Source organism: Typopeltis vanoorti, chromosome 5 (genome assembly GCF_054136105.1).
Source record: "Typopeltis vanoorti isolate ZY-2024b chromosome 5, IOZ_Tvanoo_1.0, whole genome shotgun sequence".
NCBI lineage: Eukaryota > Metazoa > Arthropoda > Arachnida > Uropygi > Thelyphonidae > Typopeltis > Typopeltis vanoorti.
Window position 1 is genome coordinate 98,942,777 of NC_143553.1, and position 20,788 is coordinate 98,963,564.

Consider the following 20,788-nt stretch of genomic DNA (forward strand, 5'->3'; position numbering starts at 1 on the left):
TTCAGTCCAAAAATTTTCCCTTGCTAAATAGTTCCTCATATGCCTCTTCCACAGTTTATTACTACTGTCAACATTCTTTCTTTTAATAAGAAGAAAATAGCTTACTGATTTACTTTAAAATCAACAGAGCACACTCATCCAAACTCACTTACTATGGGTGTTTCTTTATATGAACAGAAGTGGTATCCAGGAGTATGTTTCAAAAAAGGTTTGCAATGAAATGTCTTACTTGACTGACTTAGCATTCCATCACTTTGATGCTTTTTTTCCTAGATATTTCCTTTTCTTCTTTTATTACTCCATATGAGGTGAAGAATCTACCTTTGTCCCTAGAAAAGCCTTCTTCATATGTGTTTCCCAACAATTTCAACTTACAGCTTTTTTAAGAAGAAAGTCGATAGGTTTCTGCTTTCTGCACCTCATACATGGCAATGATGTGCTATAGGTCTTTGTGCCTCTCGTGTATGGGATAAATATTAAAAAAAAAAATATTCTAACCAAAACAGTCCTTTTTAATCCACTGCAGTGTATTTTTAACGTGGTTTTATTCTGTGCTCCCCTGTTGCCTATGCTCCTAACATCTGTTCCTTTAGGCATCTGTACTCAGCTATTTACATTTCAATGATTTAGTGAGACCAATTAATGAGGAGTTCAGAATATAAGTTTTTTTATAAATTTTAAATTCATTAGTTTTTACTAACTTTAATTTCTTTTTACTGCTCATGCAGAAATACAAATAAGGCAATCCAATTTATTCATCTGTCTATATATTTTAAATCATAACCACAATGATATTTGGTGCAAAAAAAAAGTGTTACAATATTCTAATTATAAAGACATACTTTTTGTAATATTTCATGTGAAGAAATTTAATAATGATTTTTATGATCCTTAATAGCTTGGATACTAACACTTCTGGTTCAGATGTTATTCCTTCAAATATTTGTATGGGATGAGTGCTAACACTACAGCGTTAGCACTCATCCCAGATTGTCATCATAAGCTATGATGATTGTCTACATACAGGCTGTCCTGCAAGGTAGTCAAAGTAACATTCCAATGCCCAACTAAATCCTTTCAGAAATGAGGGAAAAAAGTAGGCATTACTCAAGGCACACTATTCATCAATATGATCAATATGTGTTCACTAGTATGAACTCTGCTCTTGCTTTATAACAGATTTTTGAGCAAACTTTACCCTCCACCTTTGGATGCAAGTCATGGAAAGGTTTGGAGAAACTCATGATTGCTCTTCACATTTCCTGGACACTAACACAGAAGAAGCCTACTTACCATTGTAAATTTTCGTATTTGTTATTTATATTTATGTCGAACTGCACCAATTGTAATATTTAGTTCTTTATTACGTTACCTTTTAAATCAATGTGTTTTCCCCTATTACTTTGTTATTTTCGTGGTTGCTTGAGGTTATTCAAAATGCCTATATGCTCTCTAACTCACGTATAATACTATTATTTATCTTTTGTCCTTTCATAATCTACTTAGCTTACTTCCCCCCCTTTCAAGGCCGTAAAATATAGTCTCACACGTACTAGTCTCACAGACTTAGGAAAACCTCTGGCTGGGACCAAATCCTTAATCTACATTGAAAATCTTAAAAATTTATTTTTGTTAATGACTGCGCCATTAAGGATAGCACAAAAGAATTTTCTATCTTTCCTTTACATACAAAAGAATATTTTAGCTATGCACATGGAATAACTCTTAAATCAATTCTATCTCAAGCAACTCCGAATTACTCAGTCATGGCTGTAACTTTACTTAGGTCACATAGGTTCGATTTGTTTTTATGAGACAGTGCATTGGCTAACAAAGATCAGGCAAGTTATTAACAAAACCAAATGTTTATTCTAACTAAGACAATTTATATACAAAAGTAAATAGGACATTAATTAGAACAATTCACTTAAAAGCATTAGACAAAGAAATTATTCACATTCGACTTATTAAACATGTGGATGGACTTTAGCACACATAACCTTTACTCTCATTAAACTAATATAAGGCAAAATTACACTATACACGTTCTAAACATTAAGTAACACAAGCATTATTCAAGTCTACAGTATTCTATTATACACATTCAAACTGACGTTCAGCTTTCTGCTCTTCAAACACATTACACCATTAGTTAAATAGAATTAACATCTATCATCTGTACACACAATCTAGGCTATTAACATAAAGCAATCTACTTACAAGCTTACTATATCATGTGCAGTCCTGAATCAAAAAGGTTAAGGGTGAATTCTGCTAGTTCCTTTGTGCCCCGGCTGTGATTGGGCACTATCCGGCAGTTGTCGTCTTGCAGAATCCTTCCTTGTAACTTTAATGCATTTTTTCGTCGATGTTAGGAACTTCATCGGCTGCTACAAATCAGCATGCACGTGGATCGGTACATTCATTGATGAATTTCACGGAAGGATATCTTGAAATACTGCCAGCGAACTCCCCATGATCTCCAGAAACTACAGTTTACAGGATCGCAACTCTTCCTGTCCTCAAAAAGCTTGCCACAAGGAACAGAAAATTAAGGGAGACTTTGAGCCTCAATCTCCACGTTTTATATCATATCCAAAGACTTACCGGATTTACTGGCAGCACCCTTATCATTCACGCTTATGGTAGGTTTTGGCAAAACTCATAGTCCAGTGACCTTTGAGATTGTTGACCTTCAGTTTACTAGCTTAATCCTGTCTGAGCTTTTTAGTTACAATTGCTTGTGGTTCCATATTCAGTTATTCTAACATTACATTACGAAATTTAATACATTACAGTAGGTTACATACACTTTTAATTACAAGTATTTTAATGGCCCATGTAAAATCGATATAGGTGAAAAATATTTCTATTTTTCACCGCAAGAGATTTTACACCACCTTATGATTTGCCTTCTGCAGTTGGGCTGCTACTTTTTTCTTTGATGTTCACTGTCACAATGAATGGTTTCCTCTATTCATATTTCCTGCTAATGCTTGAGTACCCACCCCCAGTAATCTCTAGTTTCATCCATGCTGCTTCTATAAACTAATATTTTCTCACTCTTCTCAAATCTATTCATAGTAATGATGATGCTCTATGAACAGGATATCCATTCCTCTTCATTTGGCAAATATTGTAGTGCTCAAGATCTTCCATAAACAGTCTTCAACTTCAATCATCTGCTTGTCGTTGTGGACCGGTAGTGTGAAGACAATCTATGAACAGCAACCAAAGTGCAACCTATATTATTTCGTGTAAGAAATATCTCAATTCACTTCTTTTACTTTTCCTAATATTCAGATCTTTAGTCAGGATCTGATTTCTCTTCTTTGGCTGACTTCCACCTCTAGCCTGTCCTTGACATATCACATCCATAACCTTTACAGAATCCAGCAAATTTTAGGTCTTCTTTGGTTCACCTGTACAACTGTTAATGTTGTACAGGTTCATTTGTTAATGCTGGGAATACTATTATCATGTTTCTGGTGATATAGAATTGACAATGACCTTTTATTGGGAAGACCTGGATTTGAAAAAATCTGAAATTTTTTCAAAATTTCAGATTTTTTCAAATCTTACCCTTTTTTCAATCTGAAAAAAGGGTAAGTGAAAGAATTAGAATTTTACATACAGTTATTCTTGGGATTGTTAATCTTCAACATGTTGACCGTCATTATGTATACAAATCAAAACACTATTCTGAAGTTCTACAAATAAGTTTTACAGATGATTTTCAGTAATACCCTGAATCAGTTATCCTAGTCCATATATTGTCTAAAGAGCAGGTGTTCTGAATAAACAATAGTCTTAATCCCATAGAAATAAATCTAATGGCCAAGAGATCAGTCCATCTCTTCCAATCCACCTATAATGAATGCATACTAGACATTGACCTTAGAGGAATCAGAAAAACCTAGCTCCAAAGTGCCTGTTCGATTGATTTCTGTCAACTTGCAATAAAGAATTGTTCTACAGAGCCACGCTTTCCTCACTTACACTCTATCATTATAGGTTTTATCATTGATAGAACCTGTTTCTTTAAACTTATTCATTCAGTTAGTTATGGAATTCCAATGTGGTGCATGTTTATTGTAAGATGTTCTAAATCTTTTTTAAATCCCATTACAACAAGGGTGCACCACACATGGCCAACAATTTACTTTCTCTTCTATTGAAACCATTTGGTCAATCCTAATTCTGCAAAAAATAAAAAATAATAATTGTTTTTTTTTTTTGCTAAACTACAATAAAATAAATAAATCATTCTTAGTACATACTAAACTTCACTAAATTATATTTCAGATGTTTTTTACAGAATTTTCATGTATAGCACAAGGACTTTATAATGACCCTGCATAATTAAGAGACCTAATGCACTGTTGTTGAAGCCTTAGGTTCAGCTGTAAATAATTCCACATAACAGCCACTTAAGAGATAACCCCCCTCCTCACAATTCACATTTTCTGTTTCTGCTTTTTTCAGCAGGTATTTTCATCATGAGTGCTACTTCACTGAACTAGACATAATTTTTCCAGTTTTAAGCATATTAAACATGAGGCTGATATTCATCATCCATATACAATTCACATTCAAATTTACTAAATAAACTTATTCTCTCATTCTATTTACTTCAGCTTTTTTTTTTGGACTGCCTTGTTCAATTGCATTCCATAGTGCTACAAGCTCCAGCGGTTTAAGAAACACATCAACATGTTCTTTGTTTTGTGACCTCTTGAGTGCAGGGTTAGGAGTAAACTTTACCAGTTGTCTTATATTCCTGAACTTATTTTCTATCAGTCAAAATACCCAAAACTGTGTAATTCAAACCAAATTACATATGCTTAAATTTGTTCACATTAAATCTAGATCTTTTAAGTTCATTTGTAAAGAATTAATGATCTGAAAAAGTAACTGTGCTAAACAGTTTCACATCATCAGCAAAAAAAAAAAAAAAAAAAAAAAAAAACCTAAATCATTTTACAAATATATTAATAAAAGCTGTTAGCCTATCTTCTGTCCCATCTGTCTGGTGTCGAGGCTAGCTGGTAAAAGGACGTACTGTCGGAGAGCTCCTGAAAGATTTGTGATTTTTGTTGATTTATTAATATTTTGTTAGATTTAATTGTGTGATTTTAGTATATTATTGTAGTTTTATTAGTGTAGTTAGTGTACTAAAGTGTTTTATAACATAATCTATGTCGGGAAGTCGCCGCTAGAGGGATTCGTAGTGTGCAGTGTTCGTGAAAGCTCCTGATAAGATAAGCATTATTTTCGGTTATCGTTGATAAATTTACTTTAATATTGCATAGTTTTGTTTGCCTTGCGTATCTTAGTGCATCTGTTTGTGTTTATAATTTATAATTTGATAAAATACATTACTAGTAAGTATGGCTCCAGTATACGAAGGAAAATGGTGGCCAGTAATGATGGTTCGCAATCTTCTTTCAAGAACAGTAATGTAAAGGAGATGATTCAGTGTACTATCTGCGAAATGTACGCTTTGCGGAGTGTGGTTAGATGATAATAAAGAAGTGAATGTGTGTAGAAAATGCAGGGAGAATGAGGAATCGAAGTGTATTTCGGATCGTGAGTGTGATATTTTTATCAAACTTCAGAATGAAGAAAATAGGGATATGACAAGAAACGGTGAGGTTGTACCAGAGAATTGTGAGAGTGTGAATGTAGAAAGTGTGAATGATAGTATTAATGGTTTTACAGAGAATAAAAAAGATGAGATAGATGCAATGAGTGAGATCGCATTGGTGAATGGTGCGATACAAAGGGCAAAACAGCAGCTAGAGCGTATGAGCAAAAGTCGACTGAATGAACCAGCCAATAATAAAAAGTATGACAGGAAAAATAGGCGTATGAGTGTGAACATGAACAAAATGAAGGATAGAGTGCTGTATGGAGACTCGTTAGTATGAGGTGTGTTAGTAGAGGATTTGACAAAATCGTACCAACCTGTGCGACCATAAGGGATGTAACTGAGTCTAAAAGAAATGATTGTTGTGGCAGGTACGAATGATTTGAAAGGAGATAAAATGGAAATGATAGAAGACCTGAATGAATTGTTTGAGGTAGCAAAAGAAAAGAGTGAGAGAGTTAGAATGATTAGTCTTTTGCCATGGTATGACAGTGAAATGTTTAAAAGGAGGGCCATAATTGTGAATGACTTTATGCGTAGGTTATGTATGACGAGTGGTGTGGAATTTGCGGATGTGTGGAGTGAGTTCGATGGGCAAAAGGATCTATATAAGATAGATGGCTTGCATTTGAATGGTTACGGTGTAAGGAGACTTGAAAAAGTGTTGCTGAATGTAGTGGATGTGCAAATTCAGGGAAACTAGATTTATTAGGGGGGGGGTAGATATACAGTCCTTAGGGAGGCAGTTGAATGTATGAATGAATATAATATGCCTGAGTGAATAAGGACAACAAATCAGAGTGGGATAGTTAATATAAGGCATCAAGGTAGGGTTGGGGCTAATGGGGGTCTTAAATTCATGTACACTAATGCTAGGAGTATTAGGAACAAGAAGGAAGAATTTTTGGCCATGGTTGGCACTTCCAGACCACAGGTTATTGGTATTAGTGAATCATGGCTGACTGTAGATGATATAGCTAGTGCGATTGAATGTGATGGGTATAGTGTGTTCAGGAATGACAGGGGGAATAAAATGGGGGGAGGAGTATTGTTGATGATAGCTGATGAGCTACAGCCAAGGAGAATAGAAGTTGAATTGCAGGATAGAGAAAAGAGCACATTTGAGGCCATTAGGTGTGAGAGTGCGGCTAGCAGAACTAAATATACAATTGGGTGCTGCTATAGACCAGGTGATGGAAAAGATGGTGGTGACAGTATGCACAAGCAAATAGAAGAAATGAGTGGAAGGAGGGTAATTATTATGGGAGATTTCGACTATGGTCGCATTGATTGGAGTGAGGAGAGGACACACAGGAGGTAGGAATTGGATTTTATGCGGTTATTAAGGGATAACTATCTGCGACAGCATGTAATGGAAAATACTAGGGGTCAGAGAGTGCTTGACCTAGTAATTACATCTGAGGATTTGGCTGTAACAAATAATATGACCACATTGCCACCAATTGGTGAGAGTGATCATAGGGTCTTGACTTGGGAGGTGGCTAAAGGTGTGGAATTTTCAATTAAGACAGGGTACATGTGGAATTATCGGGCTGGAAAGTATGACAAGCTTAGGAGTTTGATTGGTTCAGTACCATGGCATGTACAACTGCAAGGAATAGAAGTTGATAGTGCATGGGAGGCAGTTAAGAAGTGTTTGCATGAAGCAATGGCTGACTGTATACCTAGAGTCCGAATAATAAATCAAGTAGGGGTTAAATGGATGAATAACACCATTAAGCTTGAGCTGCAAAAAAAGAAACAACTATGGAGGGAATTTAAGGAGAAAGGTGACCGGCAGGCACATGAACGGTATAAAGCGCAGGCAGAAGGGTAACGAGTGTGGTAAGAAAAGCAAAAAAGGATTACAAAAGAACATTGGCCATGCAGGCTAAAGAGAATCCTAAACAGTTTTTTAGATATGTAGCAAGTAAAAGGAAAAATGTACATGGCAGAATGATTTTAAAGAATGCCGATGGTAGGGAGGTAACTGAATCAGATGATAGAGTTGAGTTACTGAGTGAGCACTTTGCAAGTATATATCATCCAGGTGGCGACATTGCAGAAATGAATAAACCAGTAGATTATACGGGAATTGTGGTGAATGAAGTGGAGGTGAGTAGTCTATTGCATAACCTCAATGTCAATACATCTGTGGGATTGGATGGTATACCAGCTCGTGTCGTACGAGAAGCAGCTAAAGAATTATCAGTACCCTTGACCATTTTGTTTAATTTGAGTCTTGGGTCTGGGTTAGTCCCGAGGGGGTGGAAAGAGGGGAAAATAGTTCCACTGCATAAAGGTGGTTCCAAGACTGCTGTTGTAAATTACCGACCGATTAGCATATCAGGAATCATTGTCAAGATCTTAGAGAAATTAGTCAAGAAAAGAATACAGGATTGGATAGATTAAAATGGGATATTGTATGGGGGACAACATGGTTTTGTGAAGGGTATATCATGCCTCAGTAACTTGCTCACATTCTATAACACAGTGACGGCTGAACTGGATAGGGGGTAATGGGGTTACAGTGATACTACTGGACCTTGCCAAGGCCTTTGACAGGATACCACATGGAACCCTAATCAGTAAACTGGAGCAGATGGGGATAGATATAGGGTTGGTGAGATGGATAGGAGGGTGGTTGAAGGAGAGATACCAGAGAGTGGTTTATGCAGGAGTGGAGTCTAAAAGACGGCTTGTGACTAGTGGTGTGCCGCAGGGCTCTGTTCTTGGACCACTGCTTTTCAATTTGTTCATCAATGATATAGGAAAGGATTGAGAGGAAGTGTTCACTTATTTGCTGATGATGCAAAGTTGGGTAGAGCAATTGTAAGTGCACAGGATGTCAAAATGTTACAGGATGATTTGGATAGTTTGGAGGACTGGGCTAGGAAAAATGGATGTCAATTTAATGTGGCAAAGTGTAAGGTTATGCACTTTGGGGTGAAAAGAATAGCAGCAGTATATCGCATTGGTGGAACCGTACTCCAGGAGATTGACGAGGCCAGGGATTTGGGAGTGTTGGTGGATAGAGAATTGAAGTTTAGGGGGCACATTGCAAAAGTGACTAAATCAGTTCATCAAATCACTTGGCTTCTGAAAAATACTTTAATATGCAGAGACAAACAAGTTGTTATTCCTCTGTATCGAGCCCTGATAAGACCCCATCTGGATTACTGTGGCCAGATATGGGCACCAGGGTTTCTTCGTGATGGGGAGGAAGTGGAGAGGATCCAGAGACGAGTGACCAAGATGATAGAAGGTCTGTAGAATGAACCTTATGAGAATAGGTTGAAGATTTGTGGGTTGCAGAGATTGGACGATAGGCGAAGGAGGGGTGATATGATTGAGACATTCAAATTACTGAAGGTTTCTATAAGATTGATCCAGAAGATATTTTTGAAAATATGACTGGTGGTGGGAGGACTAGGGGCCATGCATGGAAGCTGGGCAAGAGCATGGTTGACAAGGGTGTTAGAGCTAGGTTTTTAACTTGGAGAGTGGTGAATGAGTGGAATAAGCTTCCAGAGTCTGTTGTGGGTGCTACGACCATGAATGAGTTCAAGGCAAGGTATGATAGAGACTGTGTCAATGTCGAATAGTTGTTCTTGACATGATGTTAGAGCCTCCCTCGATGAGTCTGTGGAATCCTTGGAATTGCCCAGAACAATAATAAACAATAATAATCTTACTAGATGATCATCCAATATAATATCATATAAAAATAATAACAAAAGTTGGCTGAAATCCAAATAAATTTAAGCCATTAATAATACAATTAATATACTTTATATAATATAATTAATACAATTAATTATACTATAGTATATTTCTTATACTATAATATCTTCATGAAAAAGTGGGTTTGTTTTAATTGACCTTACTTAATGAAATCATATTGTCCTGTGCAACAAATAATCCCTGGCAAGGGCATTCTGTTTATTCATCCAGAATTTTCTCTTATTATAACTATAACTCTAATAAAACTAACTGGTCTACAAATATATATACTATGAACCATCTAGCAATTTAGTGTTTATTTTTATTATTAGCTTTGCTCTTTTTTTCCAAATTTTCTGAAGACAATGCCATGTATCTGGTAATGTTTTGAGAAAAGAGCAAAGTTAATAATAAAGGTAGGAACCTACTAGATTGCTGCTGAGGACATGAACTAATCATTACTAAAGCCATGTTCAAACATAAATTCACGAGAAAAGAGTACCAAGGAAATAGACCTTTTGTGCTGGTTCAGGATACAATAATACACACAGATTATCACAGTTTAATTCTTGCTATGGGATATACCGAATACTAGAGTAAATACAAGATTAAGCTTGCATCATTACTAGTTTCCTATCAAAATATTCCTCCAAACTGATCTGGATTCCAATATTGACCGATCTTTAATGTTAGTCTTATAGGTTTTAATGGCAGAAGACAAGATCAATCTAGATCTTGGTCTTCTGCCATTAAACAATATCAAGCAGAATGGTAATTTGACCATACCATATTAGCTCTGCTCATGCTCCTTGAATGCTAACAATGTCAATGATTCTGCTACTGATATTATCTGTTTTCTTCAAAATTCTCAGCTACAGTTTTCTAGCCTTTGATTAACTTATTTATAATCTATAAATAAGACAATTGTCTTGAGTACTGCTTAGTTTAGTCTGGGCCAATTTCTCTGTTATTCTATATAAATTTATTCAAGTGGTTCACTGCTATAATAGCCTCACTTATCTATTAACTATTTCCAAATATAATTTGCTCTCATCACTAAAATTTATGCCTAATCAGCAGAAATTTTTACTTGCTCTATAGATTCTCATACAAAATGCAAATATTATTATACAGGTATCTCTATGGAGTCAGAAGACTCATCAAGGGAGATTCGTTACTCGCACAATACCTATCATACCATTCTTTAAACTCATTCACTCATAAAGCACTCACAACCACCTCTGGGCAACCTATTCACCATCCTCCAAACAAAGAATCTAGTCTTAACACCCTTGCTAACCATGCTCTTACATAACTTCCACACAGTTTAGAGTCCTGAAAATTTGAAATGGAGTGATTCCACACCAAAGATTACTAACCCCCTGAATTTACTGTATATGATCTGTTCTGGCTTAAGATTTCCTTTCCTCACAATAAAAACTATAGCTTTCATTTGCTGCCTTTATTGTGCTTTTAATTCTGATGATCATGCTGACTTTGATTATTTATCTCTGAAAGTTGATACCTTCCAATTGAATTACCCAAAGTGAGATTATCTTCTTATGAGACTAATGCTCATAACTCAAAGCGCCTTTTTTTTTTTTTTTTTTCTGATTTCACTGATCAAACTGGAAGGGAAGCTGAATTATTTGCTATCATTTATGATCCAACTCAAATTGTTAATGTGCCAACCAAAATATCAGATTATCCTCACCAAGCTCTCAACACCCTTGACTCTTAACCAGCTTTCTCCAAATACACTGTAGATGTTTGTTCTTCTCTTGGAAACTCCAATAATAACTTTATCCACATTACTTTTTCTACAGATTGATATTCTCGTAGCTAATCTCAACCTCACATTCTATGGCTCTAAAACAGTGACAAATGGGATGACCATTGGATTTTTAAGCTTCTTTTCTGCAATCTGATTACTATATCTGCTCTAACAAAGTAACTGAAATAATTCCTTCCTGGAATAAAGGCTTTCATTCTCCAATAAACTCAAACTCCTGATTCTCCAACTGTGCCAAAGCAGTATATGATAAAAAAAAATTAGCATATATTCAATGACTCAAGTCAAAAAACTCCAGCTTCTCGCTCAGCCTAGGTTGCAGTAAAAAGAATCTTCAAGAAATCAGTCGTAAGAAACAAATGCAAAATGCTTGCCTCACACTCAAATGAAATCCTATCTACAGTTTTTCTGATGAGTACACTTTTCTTCACCTGAAACCTGTAGTGCTAACATGAATCAAGTTTCAGGTCTTAACCTCTTTGTGTGTGTGTGTGTGTGTGTGTGTGTGTGTGTGTGTGTGTGTGGTAGAGTTAATATACAAGATACATACACTGAGCAGATATATAAGTGGTGAATGGTGATAAAGGTGATTGGGCATGTGTGGTGGAGAAATGACAACCAACAATTGGCTTGGGTAGGACTGGTTATAAAACTAAAAATGAATCACTGTGTTTGTTAAATGCCAGAAGTATCAGAAATAAGGGAGATGAAATGGTTTCAGAGAGTGAGTTTACTGGTCCCAAAATCATTGGAATAAGTGAAACATGTTTGAATGAAGATGATATTCTAATGGGAATAGAAGGATATAGTATTTTTCACGAGGATAGAAAGGAAGGGAAGGGGAGTGCTGCTGATGATAGCAGGAAATTATGTCCACATAGAGTAGATGTGAAAAAGGGAAAGAGTGGAAATGGTTATGAGGCAGTGTAGTGTTATGTGGAGGTTGACAGGAAGACATCTTTAGTTGGATGTTGTTATAGGCCTGAGAATGTGGAGGGTGGTGATGAAGAAATGTATAAACCTGGATTAGTAAACAAAGGAAAGGTAATTATTATGGGTGATTTTAATTATGGCAGTATAGATTGAAATGCTTGGGAACAGACAAAGAAATACATAACAGTATCAATGTGTGAATGTATTCCAAAGGCCAAAAGGTGAATAAGGTGTAAAATGGATGAATCAGGAGCTTAAGCATGAAATCTGGAAGAGGTACTTTGGAGGCAGTACAAGATGAATAATGGTAATAATCAGTTACATAAAGAACAAGCCAGGAGAGTGACTCAGTAAGGAAAACTAAAGTGCAGTATGAGGTGAAATTGGCAAATCAGGTGAAGAAAAACCCCAGAGAGTTATTAAATATGTGGCAAGCAGAAGGAAGAATGATCATTGTAAGATGATGTTAATAGATGAAAATGATAGAATGGTAACTGATGCAGGAATATGACACTTCCATGGAATCCAAGGATCTATTGAAGGAGGCCACTGTACATCATTCTAGCCATCATAACTTTGCACAATCCACTGTCTCCATTATGCAATCTACCAACCACTACATAGTATTTTTGTCTGTTAATTATATGTTTCCTTTAGCTGACTTGCAGGGGCGAATGCTGGTCTTGAAATTCACACTTGCTCTTGTTATCATTCAGGGAATGAGAGGTGCAATTGAAGTCTGATTAGGGAATAATGAATTACTGACCATTTAAAACTATGTACAGGTAACCCTCGTATAACGTAGATGTTAGGTTCCGCAGAAATGCCGCGTTATATAAATCACATTAGGCGAGTCTCAGATCACAGAAAAAAGTAGGGTTATGTTCCGAAATCATTTTTTTTTTTTTAAATTATATAAACAACAATGACATATCCAACAAAAAAATATTTTTATTTAATTCAAGTAATTCATGCAAGTTAAGAAAACATACAAACTATGAAACAAATGCAAAGTATAAAAATTACAAATTGTACTTAAACTTCATTGCACATAATGCATAAATGTTTTAGGCAAAATAAAATAGTGCATATTTTAATCTTTCATAGCATGAGGATTGGTTAATAGACACTGGTTTTGTCATGTAATCACCTGATGCATTACTACAAAACAGTAGAGTAATTCTATCTTTGGAAAGTTTGAATCCAGGAGCTGATCTTTCATTTTTCAAAATATAGGTGTGTTTTTGCACTTTTTTCCAATATAACCCATATTCATCAGCATTGAACACTGGTCTGCACTGTAAATGTTTATAAACTTTGAGAGTTTTTTGTTTAATAAGATTTCCGTACATAGGAATTTTCTTTTGAGGTGCAATCTTCTATCGAAATCATTAAAGATGTCTCCATTTTTCCATTAGAATATCGCTACACTTTGCACTTATTGTTGACCCAGCAATAAACATTTTCTCGGATTTTATGTTCATTTTGTTTGATTGTTCGAATTGTTGATTCATTTAAATTCAAAGTCCATGCAAAAACTCCTAGTTTTTCTCCATTTTTCAACCGATCCAAAATTTTGAATATTTTTCTTTGAGAGAAATTAATTTTGTTTTCCCCTTTCGTTGCAGTTTGTGGCCATTACTATAAAAATGATTTTTTACACAAAAAAGCAAGCATTACATATTGTATGTAACTCACCAGAAAATAAAGTGCTCAGCTTGAGATGAACACACTTATGATTTTTAATGTACTTTCCTAGCAGAAACGAGGACAATTTTCAACAATAAACGTTTTATACGGTAAACAATTGAGGTACATGCATGCTAAAGGGTATTTCCCCTAATATAAATTCGCTACTTATCATTACATGTGGGATACAGGCAGACACAAATTTAACGAAGATAAAATTTGATTTTTAAGTCGCGTGGTGAAAAACATATGAAAGGATAAAGGGTTACTACAATTTGTAGACCGTGTTTTTACCGGAACCGTGTTGTATAAGTACCGCATTATATGAGGGTTACCTGTATCTAGAAATTTATGTACATTTAATCATACAAATAAAACATTTATTTTACAAATGATATTCTATCTTTTTTCAATTTTACTTGAATACAAATTCTACCCTACAGTTCTTCTTTATGAACTGGTTAATAACATCGGCATAAAAAGTTGGTTGTAACTTAATTTTCCCAAGCAATACGCACACTTGTAAAGGCTGGCTAGCTCACTAGCTAGAGCTACTTTGATTGCATATGGCCCGTGTTTAAGCAACAAGGCGGGCTTGTTGGAAATGGCTATAAACGGGCATGAAATCACTGCTGAAGCGAGGACCTGAATGCTCCCACAACCGAGCAAGCCAAGATAGCTTGACTAGAATTGGCCTTCGATACATAACGCAAGCTCAATTATTGCCGCACAAGTTTAAAACGTCTTCTGTCTACAAAAATAAAAGCCTAAATGGAATGCTTATAAATGCATGCATTTATTAACAAATAAATATTACTTCTTTCTCAATTAATGAGCTTGTGCAGCAAGCATGGAGAATTCGCCACTGCTGACTTGCTTATTTTGTAGAATGAAAAACTGAGTTTCCAGGGAGGGGAGACTCTACCGACTGTCTATGAGATTGTCTCACTTATGTTAGATCTTGAATGGGAGAATTTATAAAAAAAAAATTAATTCATTCAAGATTTAACAAGTCTAACACATTAACAAGAGAAACTTGTACTTAAGCTATCAAAAGGATTGTAAATAGGGCTATAAATACCTTTAAATGTAGAATTATAAAAGAAAACTTGTTTATTCAAATCTAAGTAAAGATTTTCAATTTTGTATATTGTAACTATAAAAGGGTGTTCTATGTGAAATGAGATGTTTATCAAAGTGTAAACAAAAGTCCAAAGTTCGCAGGCAGACTGTTCAGGTGAACGTTTGGCTTGAGGTATAAGCATGCTCACAGAAAACGGCGCTAGTTCATTTTCCCAGAAGGTGCTACACAGGGCGACACGGAGTACACCGGATCATCTTGCAGGCCAAGGAGACGAGTATTGTGTGGAAGAATGCGGCACTAAAGAGGGCGCCAAGAATGCAGAATAAAAGGAGTTTGCTTCCCTCTCTCGAGGCTTTTGTCATGTTCTCCTGACCTTTCTGGGTGTTTTACGTGGTTGGACGTTGGGCCTCTCTCTCTCTCTCTCACCTTCTGATGGATTCCGGATTGCCCTGAGATGTTAGATGTTGGCACCTGCAGTTCCAGCGCTCTGACCAGCTACCTCCTCGGGACAGAATTCCTGAACCGGCAACTCTGACGAGGACTAGCTGCATCAGAGCCAGGCAGATGTGGGCACATTGCCAGACGTTTGGTAAAGCCAAGTAGGATGACCTCTATGAGTAACCACGTGGATAAAGGCCTAGAGAAGATGTTCTGACCCAATTCAAGAAAGAAGGATCGGGCTGTGTAAGACAAAAATGTGAATTAAGTGACGGATCTGTTAATCTTCCCAAGAGCTGGTAACGTACAGAATTTTGTTATTCCTGTCCCACTTAGAGTGAAGAAATGTTATATAGTTGGTGAGCAAGGACAATGTAGTATAGAACTCTTGGGTAATTATTGATGATAACAGTGGCTTAACTCCACTGAGCATTTTGTTAGAGAAAGTTTATAGATGATTTGTGACAAGTATTTTATGTGAATAAATAATGTAATTTAGAAGAGAATTGAATGATGAAATTTAATACTTATAATGTGTAGTTTAATGCTTAATCTTATAGAAGGAGCTTATGATTGTATCCATTTGTGTTTTGGTTGGTTTAACTAGTTCTTTACTTCAGAATGACATAAAATTGATTTGAGTACATGAATGTAAAAATGTATAATCTTAAGATCTCAATAAATGTGTTTTTTGTTTTGTACCTGACATTGGGCTGAGAATGAATTCAAATTACCACTCCAAAACGGAACCTAAGCAGAGTAGAATAGATGTTTAAAAGCCACGATTGCAAACGATGTTTAAACATAGTTCATATTAAGAATTTTGGTACTAAGAATAAGTGTTAGATTCTTCACCTCTGTATGTTATCTGAGAGAGTTTCCCTGGTTAAGAATTCCTTCTAATCTAAAGATATTGGCTGGTGCAGCATAACAAATAAATTTGCCAGTATCTGATCAGGAGACAATCTCAGACAGTAATCACAAAGGATTTTGTCCATAACAAAAGGTAAACTCTGTGTCCGAGTAATTAATACACGTGATTAATCTAGAAATCGGCCAGATATATAGATAGTCTTTCTATATCGTGTACTGAAGGCAAAATTTAGGCTTAGATCTTGAGAGAAATTAGGGTAAAGGAAAAACAAAAACAACTTAAAATAAAGCCATGAAGTGGCGACATAACACTTACCTTCAATTGAAAAGGCCCATATAAAGATTCCTCTGACAAAGAGGAATTTTTATATTGTTATCCTCACAATCAAATATTACCTTAATGATACTGTCCTCATCAAATTATGATAATAATAATAATAATAATAATAATAAAAACATGTTTGGAACAAAGTAATTCAATCACAGTTATTAAATCCTCTTTTTCAAAAAAAAAATGAAATCTAATTAATTACCTGTGTACTAATGTACACATGTAAATAAATACATTTTAATTACATGTATTTAATCACACGATAAACTAAATATTTTTTAGTTTATCTTGTGGGGCACGCTGAAAAAAAAATTGGCAACTGTATAAATAATGTACACTTGTAATCTAAACAAAACTCAGTTTTATCAATTATATAATAACACTGAGACAAGAAAGGAGAATAAAATATTACTTGAAGGAAAAGTCGAATGAATAAAATTTAAAGCATTCTTGGCTTCTTCCAATCCTGCATCAGCAGCCATCTCATACAATATTATTGCTTGCTGCATATCTTTAGGTACACCTAGTGTGAAACAAAAGCCATAAATCTTTTTAGCCATTTGATTGACCGATTTTTTTAATAAACATTTATGGGCAACCAAACTATAGTGTGGAAAAATAAATAAATAAATAAAAGGAATGTCAAGTTTAAAATAGTGATATGGCAGAAAAAAACACTATTTTCTGAATAACAACATTATTACTTTTTTTTAAACCATCACTTTCTTAAAAAGCTATGGGTTTTTTTTACATATCTATTATATAAGTATTAGTAGTAAGGAAAGATATTATTGTGTTTATTTCATGATAATACTGATATTTAAGTTTCTGCTATTCAAACTGATGCTTTTTTTTTTTTTATATATATAATTGAGTGGTATTTGTTTAGTATTTAGTTAGGATTTTACAATCTTGGTATTGTCTCCACTTGTAGTGATCATAATCAACATGCCAGCTGCTAGTTTCAGTAAGAGTCCTACCCCTCCCCATTTAAAGACTACATTGTTTGTAATCTAGTTGAAAATTTTGCAGCTTGCTACTCATGTGGTGTGTATGTGTTCCGTTATTTAAGAATGTGTGGCAGGTGTGAAATAGAAATGTGTATGTGTGCATGAAATGCAGGCAGTGGGAGGCACTTGGAGACATGAGTATCTCGATCTTGGGATTTAGTGGTGGCAGAGAAAGTCCTTGAAAACGGGTGATTTTCAGTTTGTGTATGCCAGTAGTGCGTTAGAGGATGGAGAGAATAGCCAGATTAAGCCTTGGGGAGTTTAGCAGACAGAGATGGTTTGTCTGATGGTCATGATTATGTGTGTGAATGGCAGTTGAAAGCAGAATGTGTGGAGAAAGATGGAAGGAATGAAGACTGAGTTGAGGAGGGAGAATGAAGATCTTGGGAGGATGGAGAGGTTGGATAGTGTGACAGTATGAGAGGAATGAGAGTAGGTGTAAGAGAACAGCATCAGAGACCAAGGGAGAGAGAGGAAGGTGAGGAAATTGCAGAAAGAATGAGAGAGTGAAAGCAAGGGATAGAGGTGAGAGGGAGGATGGAAGAAATAGGAGAGAGAGATTACATGCCAATGAATCTATTCAGAATGTCATGTATGGAGATTTGATGATTGGGGTGCTAGAGGAGTGATTGCCTGGTGGAACGATAGTGTGGCAATGGCCGTGAAGAGGAGTGAAAGTGTAAAGGAGATGATAGCAATGTTGGGATGAATGACCTGAGAAGTAGCAGGAATCATGTAGCACAAGATTTGAAGTTGATGTTAGACATAGTGCAGCAGAAATGTGTCAGAGGAAAAATAGTGAGCATTTTGCCCCATGTATGATGAATAAGATGATAGGGAAAATGTGTAGGAAAAGGGGGTCTGGAATATGTGTATGCATGGAGTACGTTTGAGGATAGAAGGGAGCTGTATGCAAGAGATAAATTGCATTTGAATGCAGAAGGGCAGAGGCATTTGGAGAGACTTGTTTTCTGGGCAAGCAAGTGTGTCGAGTCATAGCATCAGGGAACTAGAATTGCACAGGTGAAATGTTACAAGGATGGCTTCATGTGGGGATAGTTGCTTGAGAAATAAAGGGGTGTACATTATATTATAGTCGGGTAGTGTATGAGGGAAGTAAATTGTGGCATTTATTGACTCAGTCTCTTCAACAGCTGTTGGTATCAGCGAAACTTGGTTAACCGAGGAACATGTGGGGTGTTATTTTGTTAATTTGAGTGTTATTTCCACTGATAGATATTAAAGGGTATGGTATATTTCAGCAGGATAGGGAAGGTAAATGTGATGGTGAAGTATTAGTCACGACAAGAGATGAACTGTGTGCTCACAGGACGGAGAGTCTCAGTGGAAATTACACTCAAGGCTTTCAGAGTATATGGTGTGAGGATTCCATATTATTCCATATTCCATTTTATAAAACAAGATATTTAGTGGGATGTTGCTACAGACCAGGGAATATAGATGGTGATGAAAGAACATGTTTAGGCAAATTAGTTTGGCAAGTGCAAAGTTAGCAATCATTATGGGAGACTTCAACTATAGTGATATGAACTGGGCAGAGGAGAGAGCGTGCAGTAATAAAGGAACTGAATTTTTGGATTCTTGAGGGACAGTTGTCTTAGGGAGCATGTGGTTGAGGGAACACAAGGAGCAAGAATTCTGAATTTGGTCATAGCATCAGAGAATCTGATTGCAACCAAGATGGCATACCTCAGTGGATAGAAAGCAAGGGGGGAGGGATATGATCAAGACATTTAAACTGTTGTGGGGTTTATTATCGTATTAACACTGAGGAGATTTTTCACATGATAGAATGACAGAAAGGAACAAGGACAAGAGGTCATCCCTGGAAGGTGCAAAAATAGATGGTCAGTACTGTAGTCTTCCCTTATCTGTGGGAGATACGTACCTGAAACTGCAGATAGTACAGAACCCTACATATACTTTTTTCCCAATAAATACATACCTATAATAAGTTTATTTTATAAATTAGGTACAGTAAGAGATTAGCAACAAAACTAATAATGAAATAGAACAATTAAAACAATATACTGCAATAATAGTTATGGGAATGGAATTTTAGCAACCTCAGCATATGATTTTTTCCTTTCATTATGAAGTCAAGAAGTTTCACCTTTTCACTTAAAGGAAACACTTTATATCTTCTCTTTGGCATATCCAAATTGTCAGCATCACTATTCTTGCACTTTGGGGCCATTATTAAATAAAATAAGGGTTACTTAAACACAAGCACTGCGATACCACAACAGTCGATCTGATAACTGAGACAGTTACTAAATGACAAATGGGCAGGTAGTGTATACAGTACTGTGTGGATATGCTGGACAAAGGGATGATTTATGTCCTGGGCAGGATGGAGTAGAATGGTGCAAGATTTCATCATACTCAGAACAACATGCAATTTAAAACTTATAAATTGCTTCTTTCTGGACTTTTCCATTTAATATTTTCAGACCAGGGTTAACCAAGGGTTACTGAAACCACAGAAAGTGAACCATGGATAAGGGGGGGTGGGGAACTAAAAGAGTAAGAAATATGTTTTTTTGCATGGAAAGTGGCAGGAGCATGGAATGCATTGCCTGAGAGGGTGATGAACGTGCAGACTGTGGATAATTTTAAGGAGCAGTATGATAGGCTTTGTGTTCACTAGTGGTTATGAGTCTTGTGACTCCATGGGAGTCAGGAAAAATAATACTAAAATAAGCCTATCCATTACTGAACTGTTTACTTAAACCTGCTAATATGACAATTCAAAATGCACTATAACAGCTGACCACTTTCAGCTAAAATAAAGTAAATGAATCATGATGTAACCATTGAGGCTTAAATGCTCCCTTCACAATTAAGTCCGTGAATTATGAATTAACTCTCTGCAGCAAAGCAGTATTTTAAATATCAAAAGTCCTAAATAAAGCTTAGCACAATGCTAAATTAAAGAAAATTCACTATACCAAACTATCCACTATACCTGTGTCCTTGGAAAACTGCCAATGTGATAGCTGACTGTATTTGTGAAAGACAATTTAATATCATCATTGCTATACCACAATAGCAAAATACATGCTTTGAAAATTTAGAATATGCAATAACATAGAATACTACACAAACAAACTCAGTTAAATGCTTTGTGTAAGCAAAAGAGATTTAGCATTCGTCTTGTGAGATTGCAGACTCAGAAAAATCCATAAAGTTTATGCTTTGCTAACTGGTTTATCACCAGTTAGCAAAATTGTCATGCTAAAAA

General features: G+C 35.8%; 1 protein-coding gene across 1 annotated transcript in view; it reads right to left on the reverse strand.

The window, feature by feature from the left end:
- The window catches only part of LOC150106685 (uncharacterized), a 250,285-nt gene that overhangs the window by 2,229 nt on the left and 227,268 nt on the right, over nt 1-20,788 (reverse strand). The window contains exon 9 of the mRNA XM_090392633.1: nt 16,926-17,036. Within this exon, the coding sequence (XP_090248759.1) occupies nt 16,926-17,036 (111 nt within the window). The remainder of the gene's footprint in view (nt 1-16,925; nt 17,037-20,788) is intronic.